Source organism: Epinephelus lanceolatus, chromosome 9 (assembly GCF_041903045.1).
Source record: "Epinephelus lanceolatus isolate andai-2023 chromosome 9, ASM4190304v1, whole genome shotgun sequence".
Taxonomy (NCBI): domain Eukaryota; kingdom Metazoa; phylum Chordata; class Actinopteri; order Perciformes; family Serranidae; genus Epinephelus; species Epinephelus lanceolatus.
The window spans coordinates 34,802,376-34,830,278 of record NC_135742.1 but is presented as its reverse complement, the minus strand read 5'-3'; the positions used below and the strand labels follow the sequence as shown (position 1 = coordinate 34,830,278).

General features: G+C 43.8%; 1 protein-coding gene across 5 annotated transcripts in view; it reads left to right on the top strand.

Moving 5' to 3' along the window:
- The window catches only part of tet3 (tet methylcytosine dioxygenase 3), a 52,020-nt gene extending 26,808 nt beyond the window's left edge, over positions 1-25,212 (top strand). For all 5 annotated transcript variants that reach the window (XM_078170894.1, XM_033620304.2, XM_078170895.1 and 2 more), the window contains 9 exons: positions 1,530-4,470; positions 9,006-9,096; positions 12,169-12,262; positions 13,973-14,181; positions 15,535-15,685; positions 15,867-15,956; positions 16,286-16,423; positions 16,592-16,946; positions 17,160-25,212. In XM_078170894.1, the coding sequence (XP_078027020.1) occupies positions 1,530-4,470; positions 9,006-9,096; positions 12,169-12,262; positions 13,973-14,181; positions 15,535-15,685; positions 15,867-15,956; positions 16,286-16,423; positions 16,592-16,946; positions 17,160-18,985 (5,895 nt within the window). In that variant the 3' untranslated portion in view covers positions 18,986-25,212. The remainder of the gene's footprint in view (positions 1-1,529; positions 4,471-9,005; positions 9,097-12,168; positions 12,263-13,972; positions 14,182-15,534; positions 15,686-15,866; positions 15,957-16,285; positions 16,424-16,591; positions 16,947-17,159) is intronic.
- The last annotated feature ends 2,691 nt before the right edge of the window (positions 25,213-27,903 follow it).

Here is a 27,903-nt window from a genome sequence, read left to right as displayed (position 1 = left end):
TTTGGGTTACGTATGAGGTGTCAAAATATCTATATTTCATACATCTAGCAGCTGCCATACATTCTACTTTCTACATTTTTTTAATTTATTGAAATCAGGCAACAACAAAGAAAACAATGCTACATTGTGCACACTTTAGTAGTCTATCAAGTAAAGAACCATCACAATCAACAACTCTACACACAAAATTGAAAATTGAAAATCTGAATAAATAAAATAATAAATCAACCAGTCTACCCTCCGAACTACAGAGTAGGCCTACGTACAGTTACAACTACAGTTACCTCTCCTCTCCTCTCCACTTTGATAAACTTTTTGCTTGGCTCTGCCAAGTTGGCTATCTGGCTGACTCGCAGGCACCGAACTCGGGGTGCCGGCAGTGTGGAGCTGGTGCCGGTCTTAGAAGCACTCTTGAAATCCCGGCTCAGACTGGAATATTGTTACTGTCAATCTGTGGACAATTTACAGTACTTTAAAGAAAGATGGACTGTTGGGGGTGTCATGTGCTCTGTGATAGGGAATGGAGAGCTGGTATATCATTTCTGAGTAGTTGTTTAACGTACTGTGTCTGGCAGACTGTTTATTCAGGAGCAGTTTTTCTCTGTTTTTGTTTGTTTGTTTTGTTTTTCATTTTTCTTGATTTGAACTTAATGGTTTTCAGTCATTGCTGAAATGATTTAATAAAGGGACTTGAAAACCTCTCCTCTCCTCTCCGCTCCGCTAAACTCCTCTTTTTTTCTCCACTCCTTTTCCTTTGCTCTCCTCTCTCAATTTGTTCTAGTCTTCTTATCATTCTCTTCTCCTCTTTGATTTTTTAAATAGTCACATGCTAATTCCTATAATTATCTTCTAAATAAGCTTTAAATATTCTTAAAGTATCCCAGAAAACAGATGCATGCAGCTCGGCACTCCTCCTCTGCCCTGTTTACACACTGCAGCCCCAAACTGCATGTCTTTTTTGTTAAAATTGATTATCAGAGATGCAATGTGGGACAAGTTAACTTTATTTCAAATTTAGTTTTGGTTTAAAAAAACATGTGGAAGTGGGAAAGAAATTCACCGTCTCTCTCTGCTCACACAGGACAGCTGGTAAACCCCCAGTTTACTTGTTGTTAAGCTCAATGGCGGGTTATTGCCTAAAATATACAGGGTTTTTTTTTCAATGTTTTAATAGTGGTTTAATGTCACAACAGTGACAAGCAATGCTGAGGCTTTGCAGGGGGCTTGATTTGTGTGCGACAGCCACAAGGGAATTTGAAGAGAAAGGGGCAGGGGCTCGACTTAAATGCAGTTGTCGGGCACATAGCACACTTTTGAGTATTAATGCCATGGGCCAAATTTAAAAACTGAAATGAATAATAATTAAAAGAAATAGAAAAAAATTGCACTTGTCTAGACAGAGGGCAAAAGAGCACCACTTGAGGTCTATCTGTTCAAGTGTCTGATGTACAGTGTATAATGTTGTTTTACATATTGGATTGATTAGATTCCCAAAACCTCACTAACCTCCCTCCATGGTTGTCTTTCAGACTGTTCGCGAAGTCACTTCAGTGGATGGCCCCAGAAGTGGAGGCCAGATGGAAATTGGGTCACATGACCGCCTCCAGGAAGGCGCGCTGAGCCTGGAACTGGCCAATGGGGTGAATCGCTACCCTAACGATGATGCGACATCTATGGAAACAGAGCAGCAGAGGACAGGAAGCGTGCCTCCAAGGCAGTGCTGGGTGTCAGGACATGGCAAGGTCAGTGACACCCAACAACAGCAACCATGCTGGAACAGCAGCAGCAGTACAACCCCTGGAGAACCTGTCCACCACGCAAACATGGAGGATGCCCACAATCTGGTGGCTTTTTCTGCTATTGCTGGTTCCTTGCCTCCCTCCTCCTCCTCTCCCTGCCTCGTGCAGCCTAACACAGCCCAGTTGTATGAGAAGTTCACCAAGGAGATGGGTGCTGAGGGGACCCAGGCCAAACTCTCTGCAGGAGCTCATGAGGGAAGCTGCCAACCTCCAGAAGACCTGAACACCCTACAGACAGCACTGAGCCAAGCCAAACATGGTCACAAGCCCCCCAACTGCAACTGTGATGGGCCCGACTGTCCAGACTACCTTGAGTGGCTGGAGAAGAAGATTAAGTTGGCAACCGGTGAGGATCAGGATGCGTGCAAGATAGCTGATACTCCCCCACACTTACAGGCTTACGCACAGCCACCCCGTTTGCAGCATCACCCTCAGCCCTACCCCCAAATGAATGGTGGCCACCACCTGTCTTCTTCATACCCCCAGCAACAACAGGGAACGCAAGGCCCTCACCCAGACCAAGTGCCCTGCCCCAAACCCCCGATTCCGTGCTCTCCCCAGGTGCTCTCCATAGCCAAGGAAAAGAACATCAGTCTTCAGACAGCCATTGCCATAGAAGCCCTTACCCAGTTATGTGGTACTGGTCCACGAGCTGATGGCTGTCCAGGTCAAGCTTCCTACAACAGTAACCTCCATCACCACCAACATACCCAGAACCTCCCATCTCAGCCCCCCAATGGGACTAGTTTAATCCCGTCCTCTCCATGCACCCACTCATCTTCCTCACGCTCTCAATCCGTCCCTCCAGGACTACACACCATCCAGCAGGCCCCAACGTCCTGTGAGCACCACAGGCCCCAATCCCAAGGCCAGCCACCCCATGCTACCCCTCTGCCATCCTCTACCTCTCCCTTCCCAGGTCAGGGAAAGCACCCAGGCTTCAGCCCTAATCCCCAGCAGTGGCAGCAGGGCTCAGGCAGAGGTTCTGAACAGAGGAACCCATGGATGTGTATAAAATCTGAGCCCCAGTCTCACTGTGTTGCTGCACCTCACAGCAGCTCAGACCCCATGTCAGAGCTGAAACAGCTGCTGGGTGACACCAGTGGCAAGTTCAGCAATGCTCATTTCAAGCCTCCAGTCACACAGCAGATCAGCTTGAACCAGAATGGAGGTATCCAGGCCCAGGACAACCCAGCACTGGCAAGGATAAAGCAAGAACCAGACTCTGATGAGCACTACCATCACACTGCCTCCATGGGACATTATGGCATGGCTAATGGTCAGCAGCAGGGTCAGCACTACCATGGCACTCCCCTGTCTCCTGGCCAAGCAGCCATCAGCCACTCCACTCAGGCAGCTCTGCAACAGCACCTTCACTACAAGAGAAACCTCTTCTCTAACCACTCCCCTGGCTTTGGAGCACCAGGCCCCCGTGCACCTATGGTTTGTCAAAACTTGAAAAAATGGTGGCCACAGATGGACGCAGAAGGTTTGCCACATCTGGCCATCAAACAGGAACCCAAGAAGAGAAAAGGCAGCCAAGGATCTCCTGTCATAAAAGCTATGAGTGGGATGCTTGCGGTCCCTCCTCTGCCCAAACCCAAACAAATAATCATCAAGAAGACCAAGCAGAAAGCCTCCATGCCAACCTTCCTGCCTCAGACTCAGATCTCCATACAAAAACCGCCAGTCCTCATGATGGACAGAGCCCCGGCCCTGACCAGCCTGCAACCAGGTCCTCTTCCCTCTCTGCCCCTCCACTGTAACTCCACTCAGGCTGCTGCTGCAGGCCTCCCTGCCCCAGCCCAATCTCAGGTATCCATTTCCAACTCCTCAATGACTCCCTCTTCCACTGCTTTGTCAGAACACACTCCATCCCTCATGGGCCCTCTGCCCCAACCTGTGTCCCCTGTAGCCCATGCGAAGTCAGAGGAAGTGGGCAGCCTGGCCTCCAGTAACACCAGCACCACCACACCTGTGACCTCCACATCTCCATCTAGCACCTTACAATTACAGAGTGTCATCAACATCGACCCGAAGTATGAAGAACTGATCCGCCAGTTTGAGGCTGAATTTGGAGATGCAGTCCCAGACGTACCTGCCAGTCAGCCCATGGAGGAGACCGCCACAGCCCCTCAACCGAGGAACTGGTCCCAGACCACTCCTCAGGACCTCAGTTCCACATCATCTTCCACCCCTCAGTCAGCTCCCTTAATTCTTGCCACTCAAGCCAACTCCACACCTCATCCAGATGATCAGGAGATGGAAGTCAGCAAGGATGAGTCAGGGACCCTAAGTGAAGCCACCTTGAACCAGGCATCCACAGAAGGCTCTAAGAGGGATTTCTCCTTGCATCAGGAGGCCATTCTGGACAAGCAGCAGCAGCAGCAGCAGCAGCAGCAGCAGCAGAGTGTGTTACAGGATACATTCAGCATGCCATGTTCTCCACTGTCAAAACGCATGAAGCTTGAAACCTCGGGTGATATAGCAGTACTTTCCACCACATGCTATTCTGAGGAGGACACGCCCACTAAGGACAGTCTGCCTTCTTCTCCATCTCTCAGAGGCTTCTTAGAGTCTCCTCTTCGCTACCTAGACACCCCCACCAAGACCTTGCTGCATACTCCTTCCAAGGATCTTCAGGCAGAGTTCCCCACCTGCACTTGTGTCGGTAAGTCACTGTTGGTGTTGGTTGTGTGTCTTCAGGGAGATGAGATTACTGTCCATCAACATACTGTATTGGCACTTTTCAGACAAGTTTAAAAGTATTGATAATCTAACAAATATAACACCACTCCAAACATTAGTCATTTTTATTTCTTAGTGGAGATAAGCTGATGTAGGGCTGTAAATCTGATCAGTGCTTTTCTCTGAAGTTCCTTATAGCAGCAAGGGAACCACATTTTCTAAATCTGGTAATGTTTACTTTTTGTACTACCGTTTCAGCTAAATGTAATGCTGTCACTGTTAAGTGTTAGTTACTTTTTGAAATACACAGGTCCACTGTTGGGTTTTCCATTTCCCCATCTGCATGAGCTTTTCTGTCTGGATGCTTGTTGAGTGCCTCTAAGAATGTGTGTGTTGCCAGGGTGTGTGGCTGCGACCATCCAGACTGCGACAGTGTGAGGCACTAAAGGCAGCGGGCAGGAACAATAGCAGTGGTGGCAGAAGGAGCCTTTTGTGTGGGTTTGGGTCTGGCAGGCAAGCAGAACAGAGCCTTTGTTAGACAGAAAGAGGTTGAGTCCCATAGTTTGGGTCATACCCTGCTCAGGTTATTTGTTTACAACAGAGTAGGTGGCCATACAGTAGATGTATAGATCATATTACTGTATATACTTTATATTAAAGATAAATAAGAAAATAACAGATAAAGTTAGTGTAGGCGAATGCACCCTTTGATACAGTCATATTATTATAGTGTAAAAGGTTGAGTCTATATTATTTAAAAAGACACAGCCTATCTGTCCATTAAGTCATTAATTAATGACTCAGTAAATCAAAATATTACTGCTGCAGCTGCTGTGGGTAACAGTTCATTAACTTGGTGCAATAACTTGCACAATGAAAGATTTGTTCTTAGAGAAGCTATGAAGATATCATCACAATTTTCTCACATATACTGGGTGTTCACTGGAGGGCTACGAAGGGTTAAGGCCTGGTAAATAGACCCTTGCTATCCCTAAACATTGAAGAGGGTGCACAGCAGGGGGAGAGCAGCTGCAGTCAAACACTTGCTAGCTGTGTGTTGTTACTATAACCACCAGACAACAAGTCTTCATATAAAGCTTGGTTACACACTGCCCTGTCAACTCCCTGTAGCCAAACACTGCCTCCAACACACACATAGAGTGTACAGCCATTATGTGCAAAGTACACACACAACCAATTTCCATGCAAGAATTTAGTGTGACTCCTCCACTTCCTGACCCGAGCCACGCCCTGGTGCCTCCCTGCACCATCAGGGAAATGTGACCTCATATTGCCTCTGATCCAGAGACACACACAGCACTGACTGTCCACACTGTAGATGATCAGCTAGTGCTGATCATTTACATTTAGAGCATTTAGCTAATGTTATCCAGAGTGTGTGCCACACTATGATAAAGAAGTGTTGTGTACAGAAGCAAGAGGAACACTTTAGTTGGCATACAAGTGAGCTGTTACAGAGCTGGACAATACAAAGTCCATTAGAGACATTTAAAGGGCCAGTGTGTAATATTTGGCATGGTTTATTGTCAATCTGAATCTGAATCTGAATATTCTACCCATTAATATGTTTATACAAGTGTATAATCGCTATAAAATAAAATTCGCTTGGTTTTCGTAGCCTTATAAGTATGCTTTTATATATATATATATATATATATATATAGCAAGGGCCTTGCTTTAGAGAGGTCGCCATCTTCCGCTGCCATGTATGTAAGGCAGCCCGTGCGGACAATCCAGCCAGCCAGAGAATGCGTTTTGCGTGTATAAATGAACCAACGAAGACAGCGGAAGGAAGGAAGAAGGAGGAAGAAACAGCAGAGTGTTAGTAGTTCATCGATAGAGAGTAGTGAAAAGTTTTTTTAGTTATAAAGTTTGGGAATGGACCACACTTACCACCCAACAGGAGAGAATGAACCCGAACCGTCATCTGCGAGGAAAAGAAGATGCAACTTCACTCCTTGTGATGCACTCTCTGCGGCGCTTTTCCTCCTGATGATATATCTCCCCAACGATGGCAGCAGTAGCACCAAATCCCATTGTGTGCATTCAGCCTCTCTTCTTGCCCGCTCAGCATCAAACACATGGAGTTCCTCATCTGTATGCTCCGGCTCAAACAGGTATGGCTCTGGGTCTGTGTCCGCTACAAGAAACTTCAAAATCGCGTTCAAAGTCATCCATTGCAGCTACTATAGTCCAAAGATATTGCTAGGCTAAATAAACAGCTGAGCTCTGTTTACAGGCTATGCTGTCAGTCAGTGTGCGGGCTGGAGATTGGTGGAGCAGAGAGGGGAGGGAGGTCCCCACTCGGTATGGTAAACTAGTATGTGTGTAAAGTTATGAAGTGTGTCTGTTACGCTAGAAGAGTCAGAGTTTGGGACGGAGTGGAGTGTTACCGGAGTTTCTGGAGCGCTCAAATAAACTGGCCTTTTTCCCGAACGCTCCTCTGGTCTCCTGCTCATGAGGGATTCATTACAATATCGTAACATGGTTTAGATTTCTAAATAAACATTCACCTCGTCGCTAGATAGACCTACTCCTGAAAAAGTTGTGCGCAAGGCTTTTTGTCCCTACGAGGCCACCGTCATTTACCCGACGGGAGGGGTGAGCGAGTGAGCCCTGCAATCTAGAATTTGACCACTGATGTCACTGTTTTCAACCCATTTTACACACTGGCCCTTTAACGTAGGACACATTCAGCTGCTCAGTATCACATACTGTACAGATATTAGCAGTGAAGTCATAGGACGTGGTTTACAGCCACAGATGTATGTCAGACAATGGTCAAATGCACTCACGCACACATATACACACACTCATACACAACATAAACACAGATGTACACAGCCCCCACACAGACACACCCTTCCTCCCTCATAACACTCACGCAAACTGAGTCATTCATCACTACCTCAGAAGCTTCTGCTTTACAAAATGTCTCCACACACACACCACACCCTGCAGTCACAGCCCACTGTCTATGTGCTCATATGTTTGTGTGAACTGGATGTTGCAATCAGTTGCACATTCTCACGCTGCTCATAGTTGAGTTGATTTCAGCTACAAAGAGGATGTCTTTGTAGTTTTTCCAAAAATACATCAAAACACACACCTCTGATTATTTTTTTAAACAAAACTCTGTAACACCTGAAATGTGATTATATGCAAAGAAACTTCATTCTTGACTGAAGTCAAAGGACTTTTACTGTTAAATAGTTTGAGTGAGACATTTACCCCCAGCTTCAAGCAGGACTCTATCCAGGAGCTAGTAAATAAGGATGTGAAGCAGAGAAATTATTTATTTGATCAATGTAATGTGCAAAAAAACATGTATAAATCCTTAGTATCACTGCAAAAAATTTGGGTCACACTGCTGATAATGTTGCTGCAAATATTATGTCCTTGTAGGTGGTATATAGTGGAAGAGATACTTTGCCGATTTTCAACCAGCTTATCATATTATATTATTATATAACATATTATAACATTGTAGAGAGTATGTTTAAATGAACTGTGGTAAACTAGACAGTGCTTATCAAATATAAACCAAGTTTCTGTCACAGTATTGCCTATGTCTCATCTAAAATGTCTTCAGAAATATATTTTAGTGCATTGTTTGGCTGTTATAGAAGAATTTCTAAAAAATGGAGGCTGAAAAAATGAGATCAAACTGTGAAACTAAGCAGTGCTGTTTAACTATAAACCAGCTTAATGCTTAACTGTGATTTAAGTTTTTTTTGTATCCAGCTGACCACCATGTTGTTTCTTGTGTCAATACAGCCAAGCTCGCAATACTTCACCCACCACTGGGAGCGTTTATTTGTCTGGTGCAGCGCATTGCATTCTGGTAGTTGCAGGGTTTCTACCTCTTGAGCAAAAGTAAATGCCACAGCTCTTTTTCTCTGTTTTCACAGATCACATAGCACCAATTTCAGAAGTATTTGTGTCTATTTACTGCGTAGACAGCCCAGTTTTATGAAAAGACCATCTTTCCAGCAGTAAAACACTACTTTATGCAAAAGCATAGTTTCACATAATCTCTTTGGTGTCATTCTACAATTTGAGAAGAGACTTTAGAAGAAATATATCCATATAAAACGGTACATGATAATGGCTGCAACCGCAGCACCCTCTGCTTTCTTATTGGTCAGTTCTGTTTAAGTCAAGCAGCAAAACACATGTAAGTACAGATCTGAGTGTAAGATAAGGAAGTTGAAAATGAATCATAATGTAGCGTACATGTAGTATTAATATTTGTATTATCTTAAAATGATAGAACAATCAGACTAAATAATGATAGCTCTATTTACATAAACTCAAGTGCTAATCACAGAGTGGTTGTAATATGCAGTACACCTCCAGTGGGAGAATACATACAGTATCATCGCTAACCTGTTGTATATTGGGAATAATTGTGTACATTTTGGTGTGGAATTTGCCATAAGTCTTTTTCAGGTCCAGTTATGTGCTGTTTGTTTAACCTCTATTGTCTCTTTCTAGAACAAATCCTGGAGAAAGATGAAGGGCCCTACTACAATCACCTGGGATCTGGACCTACTGTAGCTTCCATACGAGACCTGATGGAGATGAGGTGAGCCTTCTCTTCTCTTCTCTTCTCTTCTCTTCTCTTCTCTTCTCTTCTCTTCTCTTCTCTTCTCTCCCTCCTATATGCTCTTGCTTTCTCTGCCTCTCCCTCCTCCTCCTCCTCTCTCTCCACCTTCCCTCCTCCTCACATTTTGTCCTCAGGGAATCCGTGACCCAGAATCCAGTAGGAGAAACAGGAAATATCAGCATCATCAACATATCAGAGGCAGAGGAAAAAGCACAGGGGTAGCAGCAGATGATAGCTGAGAATGAGAGGAATGAGGGAGGATATAAATCCAATCAGAGACAGGGAGACAGTGAAAGATAAGACAGGAAGACAGACAGAAGGGAGGAATGAAGAGACAAATAAAAATTTTAGCATCACAGTAAGTATGATATGGTGCGTTACTTTTGCACTAATGTCGGCATCAGTTATTTATGTTATGTAACAGTCCTCAGAATTAATTAGGGCTGGGAATTGATGTTTTGAATGCAAATAATGTACAAACGAAGCTGAATTCCCTCAGTTTGAAACCTCAAATTACTGTAAACAAATAATCTCCCTGTAAAATTGAAGGTAAAATCTATGTGCAATAAACAAGAAAGCAGATGACATTTAGCATTAACAATCAGGAATTTAATGTTGATCATGTCACATACACAGTAATAACCGGACATTCTCACCAAACCAATTTAATAAGCTGTTGTTACTTTGTCTGCAACACATCAGCAGACTTGGTAATAAAAAGACAGATTGAGTTGAGCAGTTTGATCTTCATAGGATTAGTATTTAATCAATTTTGGAAGGAACAACAGAGAGCTCCCCAGCTGGTGATTTTGATAACCAAAGTGAAGCCACAGCCTCTAGAAATCATAGGGCTGGGTATTGTTTAAAAAAAATACTAAACTGGTACCATTAAAGTGATATTGATACTAATGGAGTACTTCATTCTATACCTGTAATGTGAATGGAGTGCCGTGTAGAATAGCTGTTCTTTTGAAAGTTTCGATGACATCACCCAGCACACGCAATTACAGAACACTTGTGGTGATTGACTGTGAAAAACCATGCAAATAGTCATTTTTTTCTAGATCTGGCTACAAAAAAAGGATCAATGCAAGTTTTGTTGGACTGTTTTGATTTTACTTCCTGGGTTATTTTGGTTGATACCTTAATGTATCGAGTACCGATACCCAGCAGAAGTAAATCATTAAATTATTGTTGAGCTATCTTACTATAACATAACACTGATCAAAGGTGATAAGCAGATTTTAAAGGTATACTATGCAGGATCAGTTACTGTTTGTAAACATGCTGGCCAGTGAAAGTGAAAAAAATAAGCCAACACAAGATTTAGTCTTGGTTGGCATTTGCCTTGCTATATTTGTGTTTTTTCAGCACTGTGTCTCTTAGATGCCAGGTGCTGACGGTCTGCTACCTAGTCATTACCTTTTTGTAAAGCCCTGGCCTCACCTGAGCATTGTGGGGTACACATCCATAAACAACTCAAACACAGACAATAAGAAGAAAATCTGAAAATATAGGCAGAGTCTTTGCAGAAAAGCATACTCCTAGTAGGTCATTCATGATTGTTGATCCACTAGACTCTGTCTGAGTTTGTACATTGTTTTTAAGGGAAATCCTGCATAGTTTATCTTCAAGAATTAGTGTTTTTCCATACTCATTCTGATAATGTCTCGTGGAGTCTGTTATTTGTAACCCCAGACTGCATATAGCCATTGTACTTCGTGTAACCTTTTATTACCGGATGCCTCATTGTGTTATGCTTCATGTTAACAGTACTGAATAGTGTACTGAGGCACACATTTGGCTTTTATTCAGAGAGTCTGGATTTCAATAGGACCAATGAGTCATTAGTCCCTGAAGAACACAAGTTGAATAAGGGTGGGAAGTTGGGCCAAAGACCATTTTCTGTTGTGTGAGAGATGACATAAATGTTAAGGCCCCAATGTCTGTAGCTGACCTTTGACCCAGGCCTGACCCCAGCAGGCCACCCCTGTGGTGACAGAGCCCACTCCACTCCCACCCTCTGAGCCACTTCAGGGTGATTCCTATTCAGCAGGAGCCTCTTGTGTTCACTGTCACATCAGATTTGCTCAGGGCTGACGTTTTCACAATAGCAGGTATCAAGCAAGCAGGAGACCTGATATGGGCCACGAGCAGACCTCTGACAAGTTCTGATGACCTATCCCGACCCCTACGCAACCTCTGACCCCTCCCCCCTCCTATACACCCCAAACAGACCTGCAGAAATAGACACATGCACCATTAGGACTACTGTTATGTAATCTCTCAGCAGTCCATTATTTACTTCAGCAGGTGTTCACAGACAAACACACAGAACAAAACAAATCAAAATAGATTGTGTGTGTTCACAAAATAATCTCATGCATACACACGGACACAAACACCAACACAGAAATATTTCCAGGTGAGGACCCTCTGGCTGGCATTGTGTCGAGGCTAGTGGGTTCTGGTTTGCTCTGCCGTGCCTGTGTGAATCTCAGCAGAGCCTTGTGAACACTCCTCATAAGCCAGTGCTGCTGAGGTTGGCCTGTCTTTGTCAGAGTTGACATACACTACAACTCCCAGAGACTACAAAAATAACAGATTCAGAGCAACACAGGCAAAAGCAATATGTGGCATAAACAGAGAAAACTCTCTTGATGAGGTTAATGATGACAGAAAGAAATCATTAACTTCCACACAACAGGACTGTGTCTCCTATTACAGCTATCGCTGTTATTGAGTGGTACTAGTTGACCTGTATCAGCAACCATTTAGCCAACTGAGCATGTTTAATTTGAGTTGTCAGATTGTTCTGATCAGTAAATAGGTAAATCTGCACTTTTCCTGTGCAACTGATCAGTCAGACAGCTAATTCATTGAAAGACAACAGTGTGTGTTTAGGTTTAGGCCACTTGATTGTTAGCTTGGTGTGTCAGAGCCATAAAGTCAGGCATCAGGACGATCTGATGTGAGGAGATCTGGCTCCAAACACCAACTGTTCAAGTGGATGAACATGAAAAGAGCTAAGCTGTTTCTCCTCTTGTGTAGGTATGGAGAGAAGGGGGATGCCATCCGGATTGAGAAGGTGGTGTACACAGGCAGAGAAGGAAAGAGCTCACGAGGATGTCCTATTGCTAAGTGGGTAAGTAGCATAATTGTCGCATCACAGCTGTCATGTGTTTAAAGTTTTGAAAGAGCCTTTGACACAGATGACTGCAATAAGATAGAGAGCAATAGCCTTGAGACTTGGTATTCTCACGGTGTCCTCTTTTTCCTTTTATTTAAGACACAGGTAGTATTTTCTATAAAAATATATTTTGTCATATTTGCATAAACTGTCACTTAATCCAGAAAGTAGTGCATGATAATCTGTGGAAAAAATCAGGTTCCTCCGCCTCCTTGTAGTGCTTCTGACTGCATTTGCTAGAATCTACCATGGCCTAAGTAAAACAACCACACATGTAAAATGAGATAGTTGGTCTGGTTACTAACATGGTGGCCAGGTCACAGATGCTCTCATTTTACAGCTAAACAGTACACTAAAATATAGAAATAGGCAATGCAGTAACAAAATCTTAATTTAAATATGATCAGCACTGCCTAGTTTGGCAGTTTGACCGCAGTTCACAAGCTGTGACTGACATGATTGACAGCTGTGTTAGAGACTTCTCGGCTTTGATTTGTTGTTTTTATTGATATGCGGTGGATTCTTGTAAATGCCATCAGAAGCACTATGAGGAGGAGCGGAGCTATGATTTTATTCACAGATTATCTCGCTCATATACTACTGGGTCGATGAAGTGACAGTTTCAGCAAATATGACAAGAAGTTATTTTTTATAAAAGTTACCAACTACAGCTTTAAGATTACTTTTGAGAAGAACAGCCTGTGACTCAAAAAATAACATTTTTGACAGTCTGTCAACAACTCAGTCAAAGCCTGATTGTGTTGGTGATTGTGAAGTGAGTGAAAGAAAAAAGATGCTTTTGGACTTTTGTCCCACCTGACAGCAATGACAGCCAATCAACAATGGATTTATGCAGTGTGTGTGTGTCTGAGTGTATAATGAAGGGTCCTGGGGAGACACCTTGCCAAGTTTGTCACCCACAGTGAGTAAATAAGTAGGAGGTCTCACTCTGTAACAACTGGCCTGCCTCCCCTCCTGTGTCACCCCTGACACATCCTGCTAATGACTTTATGGATTCAAAACAGCCATCCTACTGAGGGAGGGGGTGTGTGTGTGTGTGTGTGTGTGTGTGTGTGTGTGTGTGTGTATGTGTTGGAGACAGAAAGAGAAAGGCTGTAAAGATAGTAAAAGTGAAAATGAGCAGGCTAGCATTTATCAAAAGACATTCATCTTTCAACTGTTGTGAGGGATCAGATATTACCGTTTTGAGAGGCAAAACATTGGACATTTATATTTTTTGAGCACTAGTATATTTTTTATAGTACAAGTCTCTCCAGCTAAATTGATTTAACCTTTAACATTACATGCAGACTTGGGACTGGTATCCAGACACCACAGCAGGTCAGATTTCAGTACAGGTGTAAAATATCCCTCCAAAATGCAGTGTAACTTTCACTGTTTATCAGTGTGTCTGGTTCAGTATTTAAAAGCATCAGACATATAAAGGCAACTGCTTTTTATGCACTAATGATTTCAGATTCCTTCATAACAGAATTAGACAACAGGAGGTTTGGGAGCAGGTCCTTTTGGTTGCAATGATGTAATTCTGTGTCAGTGGAACATAGCGAGCATAAATTAAAGAGTTACTAGTTAAGAGCCTGGGTGTTTACCTAACCTTTCCTGGATGAGTAACAATAAATAATGATGCGCTGTGTTTCCTATCAGGTGATCCGTCGTGCCAGCGATACAGAAAAGCTGCTGTGTCTGGTGCGTCAGCGTGCAGGCCACCACTGTGCCAACGCTGTCATCATCATCCTCATTTTGGCCTGGGAAGGTGTCCCGAGGGCCCTGGCTGACAAGCTGTACAGCGAGCTCAGTTGCACCCTCACCAAATATGGCAACCCCACCAGCCGACGCTGTGGCCTCAATGATGAGTGAGTGGCTGATGGTTGCTCTTTGACACTTGTTTTCTAACATACAAGTTTGTGAATGTGCAGAGAGGTGACAGGTTTTATGTATTCCATCATTATATTGTTTTGCTGCACCTTCACTGCACCTGTATGAGTTTTTTTTTTCCAAACAAGCATTAAATAATTTGATCTCAAGTCATCTTTTAGGAGGGTCTTATGACATTAATGAGAATATGCTGAAAAGATTGTTGGTTTAATGGATGAATCAGGTGGAGGTTGATTGCCCTAGTCTGTGCTCGTGTGAGCATCCATGACATGGAAAAGTACTCCAGAGGCATGAAGCTAAATTTAAGCCAAATAATGTGTGTAAACACAAAAACATACATCCTATTCCCACAGTAAGCCATAAATGAATGCTGGCACACCCTTGTTTAACATGGCTTAAACATAGCCACTATTTGCTATCTGGATTTATAAATTAAGTCTTTGCTGTGTTCATACTACGAGGAACAGGCTACAAATCAATTTCAATGGAGGCTGTTGAAATGAAGCCTCAAACTGACACCCAACACTTGTTACTGCATGATGGGTGTAATGCACTTCAAATCAAAACTGAGGTGGCCTCAACTTTTTTTTCAGTGCTCCAATGACACGGTGAAGCATCAACCAATCATGTTTTTTGTTACCAGCTGTGGTGCTGTGTTGTTTAGCTAAGTTAGCTGATTTGCAGTGCACACAGGGATGCAATGAGGCAGTGATATGTGATGTAAAGATGGGGCTTAGACGTTAATCAAAAGGATAGATTTTTATTTGACAAACTGTAGATGAAAACTTGAGGTGCATTGCTGCAAGTAGCAGACACACATTAGCCGACGACATATGAACTACATCAACAAACAAATGATTAAACAATACTTCAACAGCGATTCGACAGCAATGTAGCTGGCCATACTGTTTCTGTGTCAATGTTAGTGTGAACACAGTGTTATTCATTCCTAGAAGCCTCTTTGTTGTTAAACTAGTTATATACTATAAACTGCATTACCTTAGTAACTGATGGCACATCAGTAGGTCAAATTTTATGTCTGTGCTACAAATAGTTTAGTTAGTTAGTTTATTTCAGTGATTTTCAAAATATGGACTCAAATACAACAGAGAAAAAAAAGAAAGATATACAGTGTATAAATGTAATATAAAAAAGATATTTGTATTATGACGCTTCTAAGAGGCTGTAACCATGTTAATGCGCCATCTCCTCATCTGCTACATTTTTATATTCACTCGGCCTAATATGGTGTTTATGTGATATAAACCATGCATGGATTACACATATTGTATACCTCAAGGTAATAGTGTGCTCACTGTCTCCCCCTGCAGTCGAACCTGTGCGTGTCAAGGCAAGGACAGTGAAACTTGTGGTGCTTCTTTCTCCTTTGGCTGCTCTTGGAGTATGTACTTTAATGGCTGTAAGTACGCCCGAAGCAAAATGCCACGCAAGTTCAGGCTACAAGGAGATCGCCCTGAAGAGGTACTCATCACATCAGAGCCACTTGTTGTATAGCAGGATGTGTGTATAGGGTTTTTTTTATGACATTATTTTATCTTAGAGTTAAGTCACGTTTGTCATCTTGAGTAATTTTAAGCTGCCACTTAATAGCTCTGTGACTTTGTGTTTGTTTTGACCTTTGATCTGTGTTTGTGCTCATCAGGAGGAAAAACTCAGGGATAACTTCCAGCATCTGGCAACTGAGGTGGCTCCTTTGTACAAGAGGCTGGCACCACAGGCCTACAGTAACCAGGTTGGTTATACAGCCAATTATCCATCACAGTCTTCACACAGTAAACACCAACCTCATGGTGCCCTCTAACTACACTTGTCACCTTCCTTACACACAACGAGTGGTTCTGTACACCACACCATCATAACTTTGGCTGTTTGCACAAAGACTGAGAAACAGAAAAGAATCTACTTCTCTATTTTTTATTTATTTATTTATTTATTTTCAATATGGCATATCACATCTGTGAAGTGCGGCCTTTAAGAAAGGCAAAAAAGCAACTGCTGTTTGTGTGTCCTTCTCAGATAAATGTAAGGAAATAAAGTTATCCCTGTCCTCTTCATCCTCAGTGCCAGTCGGAGTCGAAAGCTCCAGACTGCAGGCTGGGCTTGAAGGAAGGCCGGCCGTTCTCTGGAGTCACTGCTTGCATGGACTTCTGTGCCCATGCTCACAAGGACCAGCACAACCTCTACAATGGTTGCACTGTGGTAAGATCACTCACCAGACTCTCAAGTTTGTGTTTTAGGATATTTTGAGGTGAATAAAAAATACCTTGGTCTTTTGTGTGAATAAGTTAAATGGCAAATGTTGATGTTTGTGCCTTGACAATGACATAGTTGACATTTCATCTTGCTCTCCCGTCCTCTCTCTGTTAGGTGTGTACTTTAACTAAAGAGGACAACCGTTCATTGAAAGGGATTCCTGAGGATGAGCAGCTCCATGTGTTGCCTCTTTACAAGGTCTCGCCGACCGATGAGTTTGGCAGTGAGGAGACCCAGCGTCTCAAGATGCAGACAGGAGCCATCCAGGTGCTTCAAGCTTTCCGCCGTGAGGTGCGCAAGTTGCCGGAACCTGCCAAGTCCTGCCGACAGCGCAGACTGGAAGCCAAAAAGGCCAATTCGGAGAAGAAGAAAAATAAACTAATGCAGCAGGCTGGGGAGACGCCAGAGAAAACTATGGTCAAGACTGAAATGTGTGTCACCGGTTCCCCTCAACCCCAAGGCAATAAAGGTTAACTGTTTGTTTGTTTTTTTGTCACTCTTAATAATTGTGTTTAACACATATTCAGACTGTAAAGTAAATTATATTTCAAATTGCTTGTCTTGGTACCTTGCCTGTTTGCTTTCAGTGCATTTACCTTAACCCTGACCTGCAACTAGTGTGTCACAAAACTGAACTGCATTTGAAGTTTAGTTTGTAATTTAACTTTTCTTTGTCATTCAGCAATTATAAAACAAGAGGTGAAGCCCATCATCAAGAAGGAGCCCTTCAACGGATCAATAGATGGATACCCTGTGCAGGTAGCAGACCCGTTCAACAACATCTATCCACACCCTGCCTACTATGCAAGGGGAGGCCTCCCCCCAACTGGCCAGCCCCATGCACCAGACCCAGTAAACGGTTACCACCACAATCTGCCCGCAATGCACTATGGTTACTACAACTACCCCCCCAGTGCACTTTTCCCCCCTAAGCTGAGGACCTATGAGGGTCGAAATGGCTCTTTGCCCAAAGCAGGCAGCAAGGCTGTCCAGGTTGACACGAAGCCTGATATTCAGAGCCTTCAGGCCAGACTGGCGCAGTCCTACCCGAACCACCCAGAGCAAGCCAACCAACCAAACCACAGTGCTTACATCCAGCCTCCAGACTACAACCAATCCCGTCCTTCCTCTGTCTGCTCTGAACCCTCCAACAGAGGCACTCCAGTCATCAAACAGGAGCCTATGGATGTGCCAGTCAGTGAAGGCACAATGCAGATCCAGGCTGGTGCCAACACACCTAGCACCACCCCCCAGCCTATGCCTTGGCCAGGGCACAAGCTTAATGGAAGTATCATATCCAACAACTGGGAAGGCCACCTGAACCCCAAAATAAGTCCTGAAGTCTCGCTGTTGAACCCGGACAAGCAGCAGTTTCACCAGCATCCCCAGCAGCGACAGCCCTCTCCTTACCCCCAGCAGTGGACACCCTACCCTGGCTCAAATGCCCTGATGGCTTCCCCTGCCCCGTCGCCATCACCCCAGGTACCTCCTTCTCCATCTCCGTCCCCTCACTTAGGCACAGTGCTCCCGGGTAACATACACCAATTGTCCACAGGCCCTGCCACCCCACACCCAAGTACCCCTCACCATGGTACACTACAGCCTGGCAACTCTCACTCACGCTCAGTTACACCACAGCCAGGCACCCCAGGTCCAGGCACCCCAGGTCCAGGCACCCCCAGGCACTGGGCCAGCCCTGCTCCTAGTCCTCAGCCGAATGCTTGGGCCATGCGGCCTGCGGCATACAGCCCTGGTTTGAAGCACAGCAATCCTGCAGGAGCCTATCCTGACAAGATCTGGTCCAAGACTGGGGAAAGTCGGTGTTCCACTCCCCTTGGGCTCCAAGAGAAGGCCTGGAAGTCTTGTGGAGGTTCATTAGCAGGCAGTACCCCGTCCCCTGCCCCTGAGGGTCGCCTCTTCCCTGATGCCCTGCAGCAGTCAAATCAGGCCTGCTGGAATCCCAGCCGAGTGGAGAGTGACGTTGAGAGCACCAAGGGCTGTGAGGACCAAGAAGATGAGGTGTGGTCTGACAGCGAGCACAACTTCCTGGATCCAAACATTGGTGGTGTAGCGGTAGCACCAGCCCATGGCTCTATCCTGATTGAATGTGCCCGTCGGGAACTACATGCTACCACTCCACTCAAAAGGCCTGATCGCTCCCACCCCACCCGCATCTCCCTGGTCTTCTACCAGCACAAGAACCTCAACCAGCCCAGGCACGGCCTGGCGATATGGGAGGCCAAAATGAAGCTGCTGGCAGAGCGAGCACTTCAGCGGCAGCAGGAAGCAGCTCTTCTTGGCCTCTCACAGGATGACATCAAGGCCCTCGGGAAGAAACGCAAGTGGGGGGCTACGGTGGCAGGTGCCAGTCCAGGACCTGGACAATCTAAAGACAAGAGGGAGGGGCCAGTGACGCGGTTAGCCCCCACCTTCCACACCTCCTCTATGGTTACTGTGTCTCCCTATGCCTTCACCCGCCTCACTGGCCCCTACAGCCACTTTGTCTGAGGTCAGAGAGACACAAACAGACTGATAGCTTCAGAGTGGTGCAGTGGAGGGCTGGAGAGAGCAATGAGCAGGATGAATGTCTCTCAGCCGTCCCGCAGTCTGGCATCTCTCCATCCTGCCCCCTCCGCAGTCCCCTTGGAGGAGGGGACGTTTTTATTGTTTTTTACCTCATGTCAGGCAGTGGTTTGGGCTTCAGACACACTGCCTGTGGTGCTCTTCCTCTCTCTTCCCTGGAGAGGAACTCCATTGCTTTTTCTTGTTCATAGAATTTTAATGATTCTAATTATTGCTATTATTATCAATATTATTATGATTGCTATTGTTACTGTCAATGTTGTTATTACAGGTATTATTATAATGAAGACTTGTTTGTTTTTTATTATTGCTGTTTTCATTAATGTTATTATTAATGATGTGATTGTTTTTGGTTATATATTTTTTTAAATCAATCAGTCTGAGTCAGTCAGACTCAGACAATTGCTTTTTCCATGTTTGGAAAACGTGTACCCTTTTTTCTGTTTCTGATTTTCTTTGTTCTTGTCAATCTTCCAGCTGTACTTAGAGGAGGAGCCGTTATCTGCCTGGCAAGACAGCAAATCAATATCACAGTAATCATATGTACGCATATAAAATTGGCTTTCCAGTAGGCTTGCCTCAAATATTTATCTCTATTTTGACAATATACAGATATGTATGTACCTATTTGAAGGGAGTTTAGCCCTCCATAAAAATGTAATTTTAATTATGATCAACCTGGGCCTCTATTCCATCGTTTTGTGTTCACATTTTCATCGCCTAGGCTGACCGTATTCAACAACAGCACTACTGTCTAATACACAGAAGACAGTAACACTGTACTGGAACCTGCCAACATCCATTTTTAGATTTTCTATTGCCTCCAGCTTACAAATACTGCATCTGGTATTTGCGTAATCAGTGCACTTCAGCCTCCCAGCATTATGTACAAATAGAACAAACTCTATTATTGTCTACACAGCTGGTGAAAAACAGGAAAAAAGAAAGAAGGAAAAACAGGGCTTTACCAAAGTCAGTTGTCAAAGCAGTATGGTGCTTATTAGAATTATAAGTTGGATTTGCACTGATACAAACGTTAGCTTTTCGATGTGGCCACTGTAAGAATAGACCACATTAAAGGACTTTTCCATTTAGAGGCTGCTTGTTTACATGAGTACAGCTGAGGAGCAGTGCTTGGTTTATTTTGTAACTGTGCAGAGCCCCTAGAAGGCTCAAACTGAACTCTAACGTTATCAAGAAAAACCAAACATCACGATACAAACAGTAGGTAGATAATGCCCAGGTTAAAAATAATTGGAATTGTCCTTTAAACCACATTTGAAGAAACCATTGGGTGCTTCTCTTGGCATTCGATGACGTGCTCCTCCTCCTCTCCTGCACCCCTCCAGCTTTCGACTGGTGCTCAGCTTCCAGCTCTGATCGATTTCCATTCCGCTACTCTTCATGGCACTTGATGCTGTACTGAGGTGCTCTAAGTCTAATCTGGTTCAACTAGTATTAGCAAGTGAGTTTGTTTCAACCGATGTGGAGTAGCAGAATGATGAGATTTATTGCTTCAAGACTGGAAATTTGTCATGCAACGAGAAGTTAAATGGAATATCTTCCAAATTCTTACCTTTGCTTGTCATGTGTTCCTGTAACTGCACATACCTGGTACTCCACAGAGGTTAAAGTAAGTGATACTTCTTGCAAATGCATTTTGACCCAGGTCTGCAATTACCACATAGAGATGGAACAGGTGGCACACTTCATCTTCCTTTAACATTCAAGTAGGGGTGAGCATCTCCCAGTGTAAACTCTAGAGGGCAGCAGTGACTGCCTTTTCAAAGTGGTGTGTAAAACAAACCTACAAGCACTTGAGATCCATTCAGAAGCCAGTAGAGCCTTGCCGTGCTGCATTAACCACCCATGGCCAGTAGAGGGGGGTCTCACACCCTGTTTGCTGACCATGGATGGGACCTTACCAAAGCAGCTTAAGGTAAAATTGATCTTTGTAAATGAAGTCTGGAGATGCTTAAGGGAGGCCCGTCCTGGGTTTGAGCAGAGGGAAACAGTGTTGAGTCAGCAGATGCTTTTGGTGCTCCTACACACACACACACACTCTGGTGCTCTCCTATTACACTTGATTTACTGTGAAGGGCCCACTCCTCCCTCTGCATGGTGCTGTCATCTTCGAGCAGAGGGAGCTGTGTCCTTCTGCAGACACCTTGTCACCACAGAGCCAGCTCAATCAAAGTGGCTGCCCTGTGGTCACAGCTCTGTCACTGGGCTTCGAAAACTGGTCCCTTTTGAGGTGCTTTTGCAGTTTATTGTGGCAAAGTGGTTTTGTCTCAAACAAAGTACACTGTACAGGGCACTCAGTGCACTGTTGGTAACCCATTCACAGAGAAAACAATAGTGCTGAGAGCTAAAGGGAGACCTTGAGAAAACAACTGTAGCATCTGGGAGTTGGCTCCAAATGCAGGTGCATTGAATCAATGAATCTCTCACTTTGTGTGTGTGAGTGTGTGAAAATGACTCGAATGCATGGGTGCGTGAAAGAGGAAAGCCAAAGAGAGAGACTATTTAACAGCCCTGACAGAATCCTGTGAATCACTCCTTTTTGTTTTTAGGCATCAACCATGTGACTGAATGATTCATTCAAGTGGTGACATGGCTGACTTGCAACATGTGCCGAAAATGAAAATGAGCTACTAGATAATTGGATAAAGGCTGACTCCTGGCTGCTGTGTGGTTGTTTGGGTCAAGGCCCCGGTCATCTGTGAAAGACCCTGTTACCTCTCCTGAGGGTCTCCAGCTCTCTACCTCACGCTGTAGAGACACTGGTCACAATCACAACTTGCTACTGAGGGCAGAGAATCAAGCATATGTCCCTTTGTGTGCTCTAGATCTCCACACTCATTTTAACCTGCTTTGTTTTTTTACTCTTATTTATTACTACATGGTGATGATGATAATGATTGTCTTTGATGTTATTGTTTTTTTCCTCTTTTTTATATAGCTAATACAAATTGTACATAGAGAAGAAAAGATTTATAAAAGCACTTTTAATCTTGATTTTAATGACAAAAAGAAAGAGCCGATTATTGACAACTTGAAGCTTAGTTTTTTGTTTTGTTTTTTTCTCAAGAGAGAGATAAAAAAAATGTAAATATTAAAATATTTAGGTAAGATTATTTAACTGGTGAGGATAGTAACTAAACCATGAATGACAAGGGGGTGTTTTGAAGTCTCTGACAGCCCCCACCAACAGTAAACAACACTTGGTCCCGATGTGTTGTGTGTAAATGTGTGCTTAGTAACACTGCTGTTTTGCTTTCGTAAGTACTGTACCCCTTGTCAGCATGTAACTGACAGAGACTTTTCACTCTCTAAAGACAAATTCATTAGCCCAATTATGGAACATGAAACCACACTTACTCACTGACAGTCAAAATAACTGGAGGATCCCCTGTTTTGCAGTGCACTGATCAAAACCTCATAAAAAAATATGAATTTAAGAGTTTTAGAAAAGCTTGTCTGCTCAACAGCAAATCATTGTTTTGACATTTAACAGCAGGTGTCAACAACCCAAGGCAAACACTTAAATTTCATCTTTTTAATCAATTTTAATTTTTTTTAGTCAACAACAGTGATCTAATTGGCAGTAAGCTAAGGACATATCTAAAATGGTAGCCATAAACCCAATATGGGCTGTTTGTTGTTTAATGGAATAGTTTGACATTACAGGTAAAATGCTTATTTGCTTTCTTGCCAAGAGTTAGATTGACACCACTGTCATGTCTGTATGCTAAATATCTAGCTGGAGCCCGCAGCCTGATAGCTTAGCTAGCTAGGCTCTGTCAACAGCTAGAAAAGTCCACCCATCAGCACCTCTAAAGCCTGCTAGCATATTATATCTTATTTATTTAATCCGTTTGAAATCCAAATTCTAAACACATGAGGTTGTGGTTTTATGGCGGTTATATGCCAGGCTATTTCTTCCAGGTAACCAGCCAATCAGCAGAGACTGCAGGCCGTCACTGCTCCCAGCATAGACACTAGGTGCATTTCCATCCAGGAAAAATGACGTATAATCATGACATACCATCACTGCAAGCTCTCTTCGTCATCTCCGGATGGCTTTTAACATGCTTATGTATGCACACAGGGCAGTTAGCTTAAATATTACTTGGTCCTTATTTCCATTGCCCTCTTCATTATTATACATTGTTTTACTTCATTTGAGGTTTGACTGGTGCTCTTATAATGACATCATCTCATGGTGCCCTCTTCTGCAGTTGCACCTGACTGGAGAATTAGCACCACCCACTGCTTTTATTGATAAACCGACTCCCAGTAATAGCATAACAGTAGTGGTTTGAAAAGCACAAACATGCAGATTTTCTTTTGCCGATTTTCTAAAAAATTGCACGACATTTGGATGGAAACCCATCTCTTGTCACATAAACTCCTGTAAAGTTGTTTTCTGTATAGATTAAGCAGTTTGGAAGTGCTAGTAGGCAGATTTTCCCCGTTTCCCCCTGTTTTCGCTAAGCTAAGCTAACTCCTAAGCTAACTGTAGCTTCATATTTAGCACACAGAAATGACAGTGGTATTGATTTTCTCATCAAAGTCTCATATTTCCCAAAATGGTGAACTATTCCTTCAGTATCAGCAGAGTTGCCCTTTATAAATTTACAACAGATCATGTGCAGAACCACATCCGAAGGGGAGATGTTTAGGAACATAACCGGTAGTTGCAGAGCCAGTCTGAGTCGAATCGGTGGGCAACGTTTTAGCGAGTAATAGCCCAGCAATCTTTGTCAGTTGTGTTAGACTATCAGGTAAGAGACTGCCTCCCTGCTTGTTTAGATGTATCTATCATTATCTATTCTAGTTCTCATAATAGTAAGTATGAACTTGGCATAAAAATCATGACGCCCCTGGTGAACACACCGTGTCTTTAGTTTGTAATGAATCATATGATACTTAGATCATGACCAACAGTAGTTGAACTGGTGCAGGGGCTGGGACTAGTACAGTAACAGCCCATTTTAACCATAATGCATGGCCCACATTACACACACACACACACACACACACACTTGCCTAACAATGGGTGCTGAGGATACGGTGTACATGATATCTTAATAACTTTGTAAATTTCTAAATGTTTCAAGAGTTTGGTGGTTGGTTCTCATGAGAGGCGCCTCCTGCCAAGCACGTACTGAGATGGGGGGCGTCGGTCAGCTGGTGCTATGATGCTTCACCTTAAAATTCACTGTGTAAAAAAATATGAGGGATAAATGATAACCACAAATATTTTTCTGAGCTCTTCGAATGTCAAGAGAAGTATACTTTTGATTCAAGCAGTTTCATAGGATGGGAAGCTGCCCTGGTGCTGACTTTATGAAAAGTCTTTTGTTACGATGCTACAAATTTACATCTCTTTTTGAGGGCAGGGGGGCACTCAAACGGTTGATTACATTACATACATTGATTATTAATATTCATTCAATATTGTACTTGAACTCATTAAAACTAGGATGAGATATAGAATCATATTATATGAAGACTGTTATCTGGGTTTCACGTTTGGTACAGCACAAGTACCAAAGGCTATTGAGATGATCTTTTGAGTATGTTGTACATGTTCATGTTAACTGAATGCTAAGATATTTGAACAATACAAAAATAGCAATTGTGTACTGCCTCCCTTCCTCTTCTTCCCCTGGTCATGCACTTCCTTTACTCAACCCCTCTCTTATTCTTAACACACCTTGTATATTTTGTCTTTTTCTCTCTCTCTCTCTCTCTCTCACACACACACACACACACACACGCACACACGCAAACATAAATATACATATGCATCTCACTGTGTGTGGCCCACTTTTAGTAATCTATTGAACACCTAATTTAATGCTCCAAATTTGGGATAGAGACGTGGACCCTGGCCTGTACTAAAAAATAAAAAATAAAAATGAACCCACACAACTGGCAGCTACATTCCCTTTTGAGTTTTAGGATTGTTCTTGGTTCTTTATTTTCATGTCAAGGATGCAGTATGTAAAAAAAAAAAGTGTTTTTGTTCAGTCTCTCTCTCTTTGTAGCTGTATGGTGTATTATGTGAATACATAGTGTATGTGGTAAAAAACCCCACAATATTGTTTTATGTTGCGCGATAAATAAAAACATTGAAGTGAAAAGATGTTTCATTAAGTGACTTTTTTTCTTGTTCAGATGTAACCAATTCTGATTTTGTTTACAGCAGCGCAGTAATGGTCAAGTAAGCAGCAACATCTGGGGGTTAAAAATGTAACTGACACAAAGTGCTAAAAACTGCAGTTCCATAAATGGCCACTTGACGCTGGCTCCAAAGCAAAGCAGTCCCCATAGACACCAGTGTTAAAATGCCCAGCTTTACAGCACAAATAAACATGTTTAAAGCCTGGTACAGGCTAACATTAATATTAATGAATTTTTATATAACTCAACTGTTTACATTTTGGCTTGAAGTTGGCTGCTTGAGTAACAGGCTGTCTGTGAGGCATCGCCACAGTCTGAGTAAGATCCACCCCTCACTCCACACCTCCACCCTCTTCTCCATATATGGTCTACTGCACGTGAACCATATTGCAGTATTGCACATTGTTCTTGTGTGATGGTGGTGTGTGTGTTGGGGGTGCTGAGTGGGTCTGTGTGTGTAAGTGTATGTGCATGGTCAGTGTAGTGATGGCTTGTGGGAAGAAGCTTTCTCTGAGCCTTTTTGTCCTGGTTCTGATAGACCTGTAAGGCCAAACAGGTGTGAAGCAGGATGGGTGCTGTCTCTGATGATTCCCACAGCTCTGCTGAGGCAGCAGGATGTGTAAATGTCCTTCAGAAAGGGGAAGGGGGAGCCAATGATCTTCTGCGCTGTCTTGACCACTCTCTGGAGCCTCTTCCAGTCTGCCTCAATGCAGTGGGCAAACCATACTGAGATGCAATATGTTAAAATGCTCTCTATGGTTGAGCGGTAGAAGGTCACCAGCAACTTCTCAGTGACGTTGTTCTTCCTGAGCACTCCTGGAGGTGCAGATGCTGCTGTGGCCTCTTGATGACAGCCGTGGTGTTTGCAGTCCAGGAGAGGTTGGCAGAGATCGTGGTGCCCAGGAAAGTGAAGGTGTGGACCCTTTCCACACAGTCACCATTGATGTAGAGGGGACGGATCTGCCCTGTGCTTCCTGAAGTCCAGGACGATCACCTTTGTCTTTGTGGTGTTCAGAGCCAGGTTGTTTGCTGAGCACTACACAGACAATTTCAGGACTTTGTCCCTGTAGGCAGACTCATCTCCACCTGAGATCAGCCCCACCACCGTTTTGTCACCAGCAAACTGCACTATGGTGTTGCTGGTGTGGGCAGGTCTGCAGTCGGAGGTGTAGAAGGTGTAGAGTAGTGGGCTCAGCACACACCCTTGTGGGGAGCCCGTACTCTTGGTTTGTAAGAAAGTCCTTAATCCAGTAGCAGGTGGGTGGGGGGAGTCCCAGGTCAGCCAGTTTGCTGACCAAGATCTCGAAGATGATGGTGTTAAAGGCTGAGCTGTAGTCGATGAAAAGCATCCTGACGTAGCTCTCCTGGGGTTCCAGGTGGCTCAGCGCTGAGTGAAGGCCGATGGCTATGGCATCTTCGGTTGATCTGTTTGTTCTGTAAGCAAACTGGTGGGGGTCAAAGGAGGGAGGGAGGCAGGCTTTGATGTGATTCAGGACCAGCCGTTCCAAGAACTTGGTGATGACAGGTGTGAGTGCGACTGGGCAGTAGTCGTTGAGGCTGACCATGGCTGTTTTTTTGGGTACAAGGATGATGGTGGCAGACTTTAGACAGGCTGGGAGGGTGACCTGTGTCAGGATGAGATTGAAGATTTTGGTGAAGACCTGTGAGAGCTGGACAGCATAGGCTCAGAGTACCTTTCCAGGAACACCGTTGGGTCCGGCTGCTTTCCTGGGGCTCACCTTGCTGAGCATCCGGTACCTGCACAGTCAGTCATTGGGAGCTGGTTGAGGCTGGGATGGTGTGGCTGCAGACCAAGTTGGTGACGGCCCAAATGCCGAACCTGAGGTTTCAGAATGGAAGTCCACAAACCAGTGCGCAACATCATGGTAGCTATGTCCATTATTTCTATATCAGGGATGGCCAAACTACAGCCTGTGGGCCAGTTGTGGCCCGCTGCCTGTTTTTTAATGGCTCTTGGAAAATTTTTAAAAATAAACTAGAATATGGCTTGAAAACTTTTCTGATGATTAGCACTGTATGTACATTGCACAGCCTGTTAACCATGATGTTGCTATTAGTCCTGCCATTGCATGCACTTCTTAATTGTAACACTAGATGTCCTTAATTCGCTGACAATGATTGGTTTCTAGTCGATAAAAATGTGTAATATGTGGGTACACCAATTCACTACTGTACTGTAACGTCAGATGTTAAACCATTCAGCAGTATTGATTGTGATTTTTTTAAGGCAAATTGGGTTTTTTGGTCCAGAAAAACGGACTATCTGGCCGTGTAACTCCACGTGTTTCCTCCACCAACATATGGTCTTGTCTACCATAGGAGCATCAAAGAGGGCAATTTTGCTGCATTTTTGAAAATAATGGCACCAATGGGGTGATCACCTTGTCACCCTGTCCTTTCCCACTAGCTTTTAAGGGAACAAACCATTGCGTAGGCTTTATTGTGCATTTGACATTCACCAGCAGCAACAAGCAGAAAATTGGACAGGTCATTTGCTCAAGTCAATAAACACATAGAACTATGCAACAGATTTCCACAATCTCAGAAAAAGTGAGGGTGTGACCCACTGGGAATGCTTTCATCCAGAGTCAAGGTCTGCTGTCCGTGGAAGGCCTGTTTACTCTCCTGCA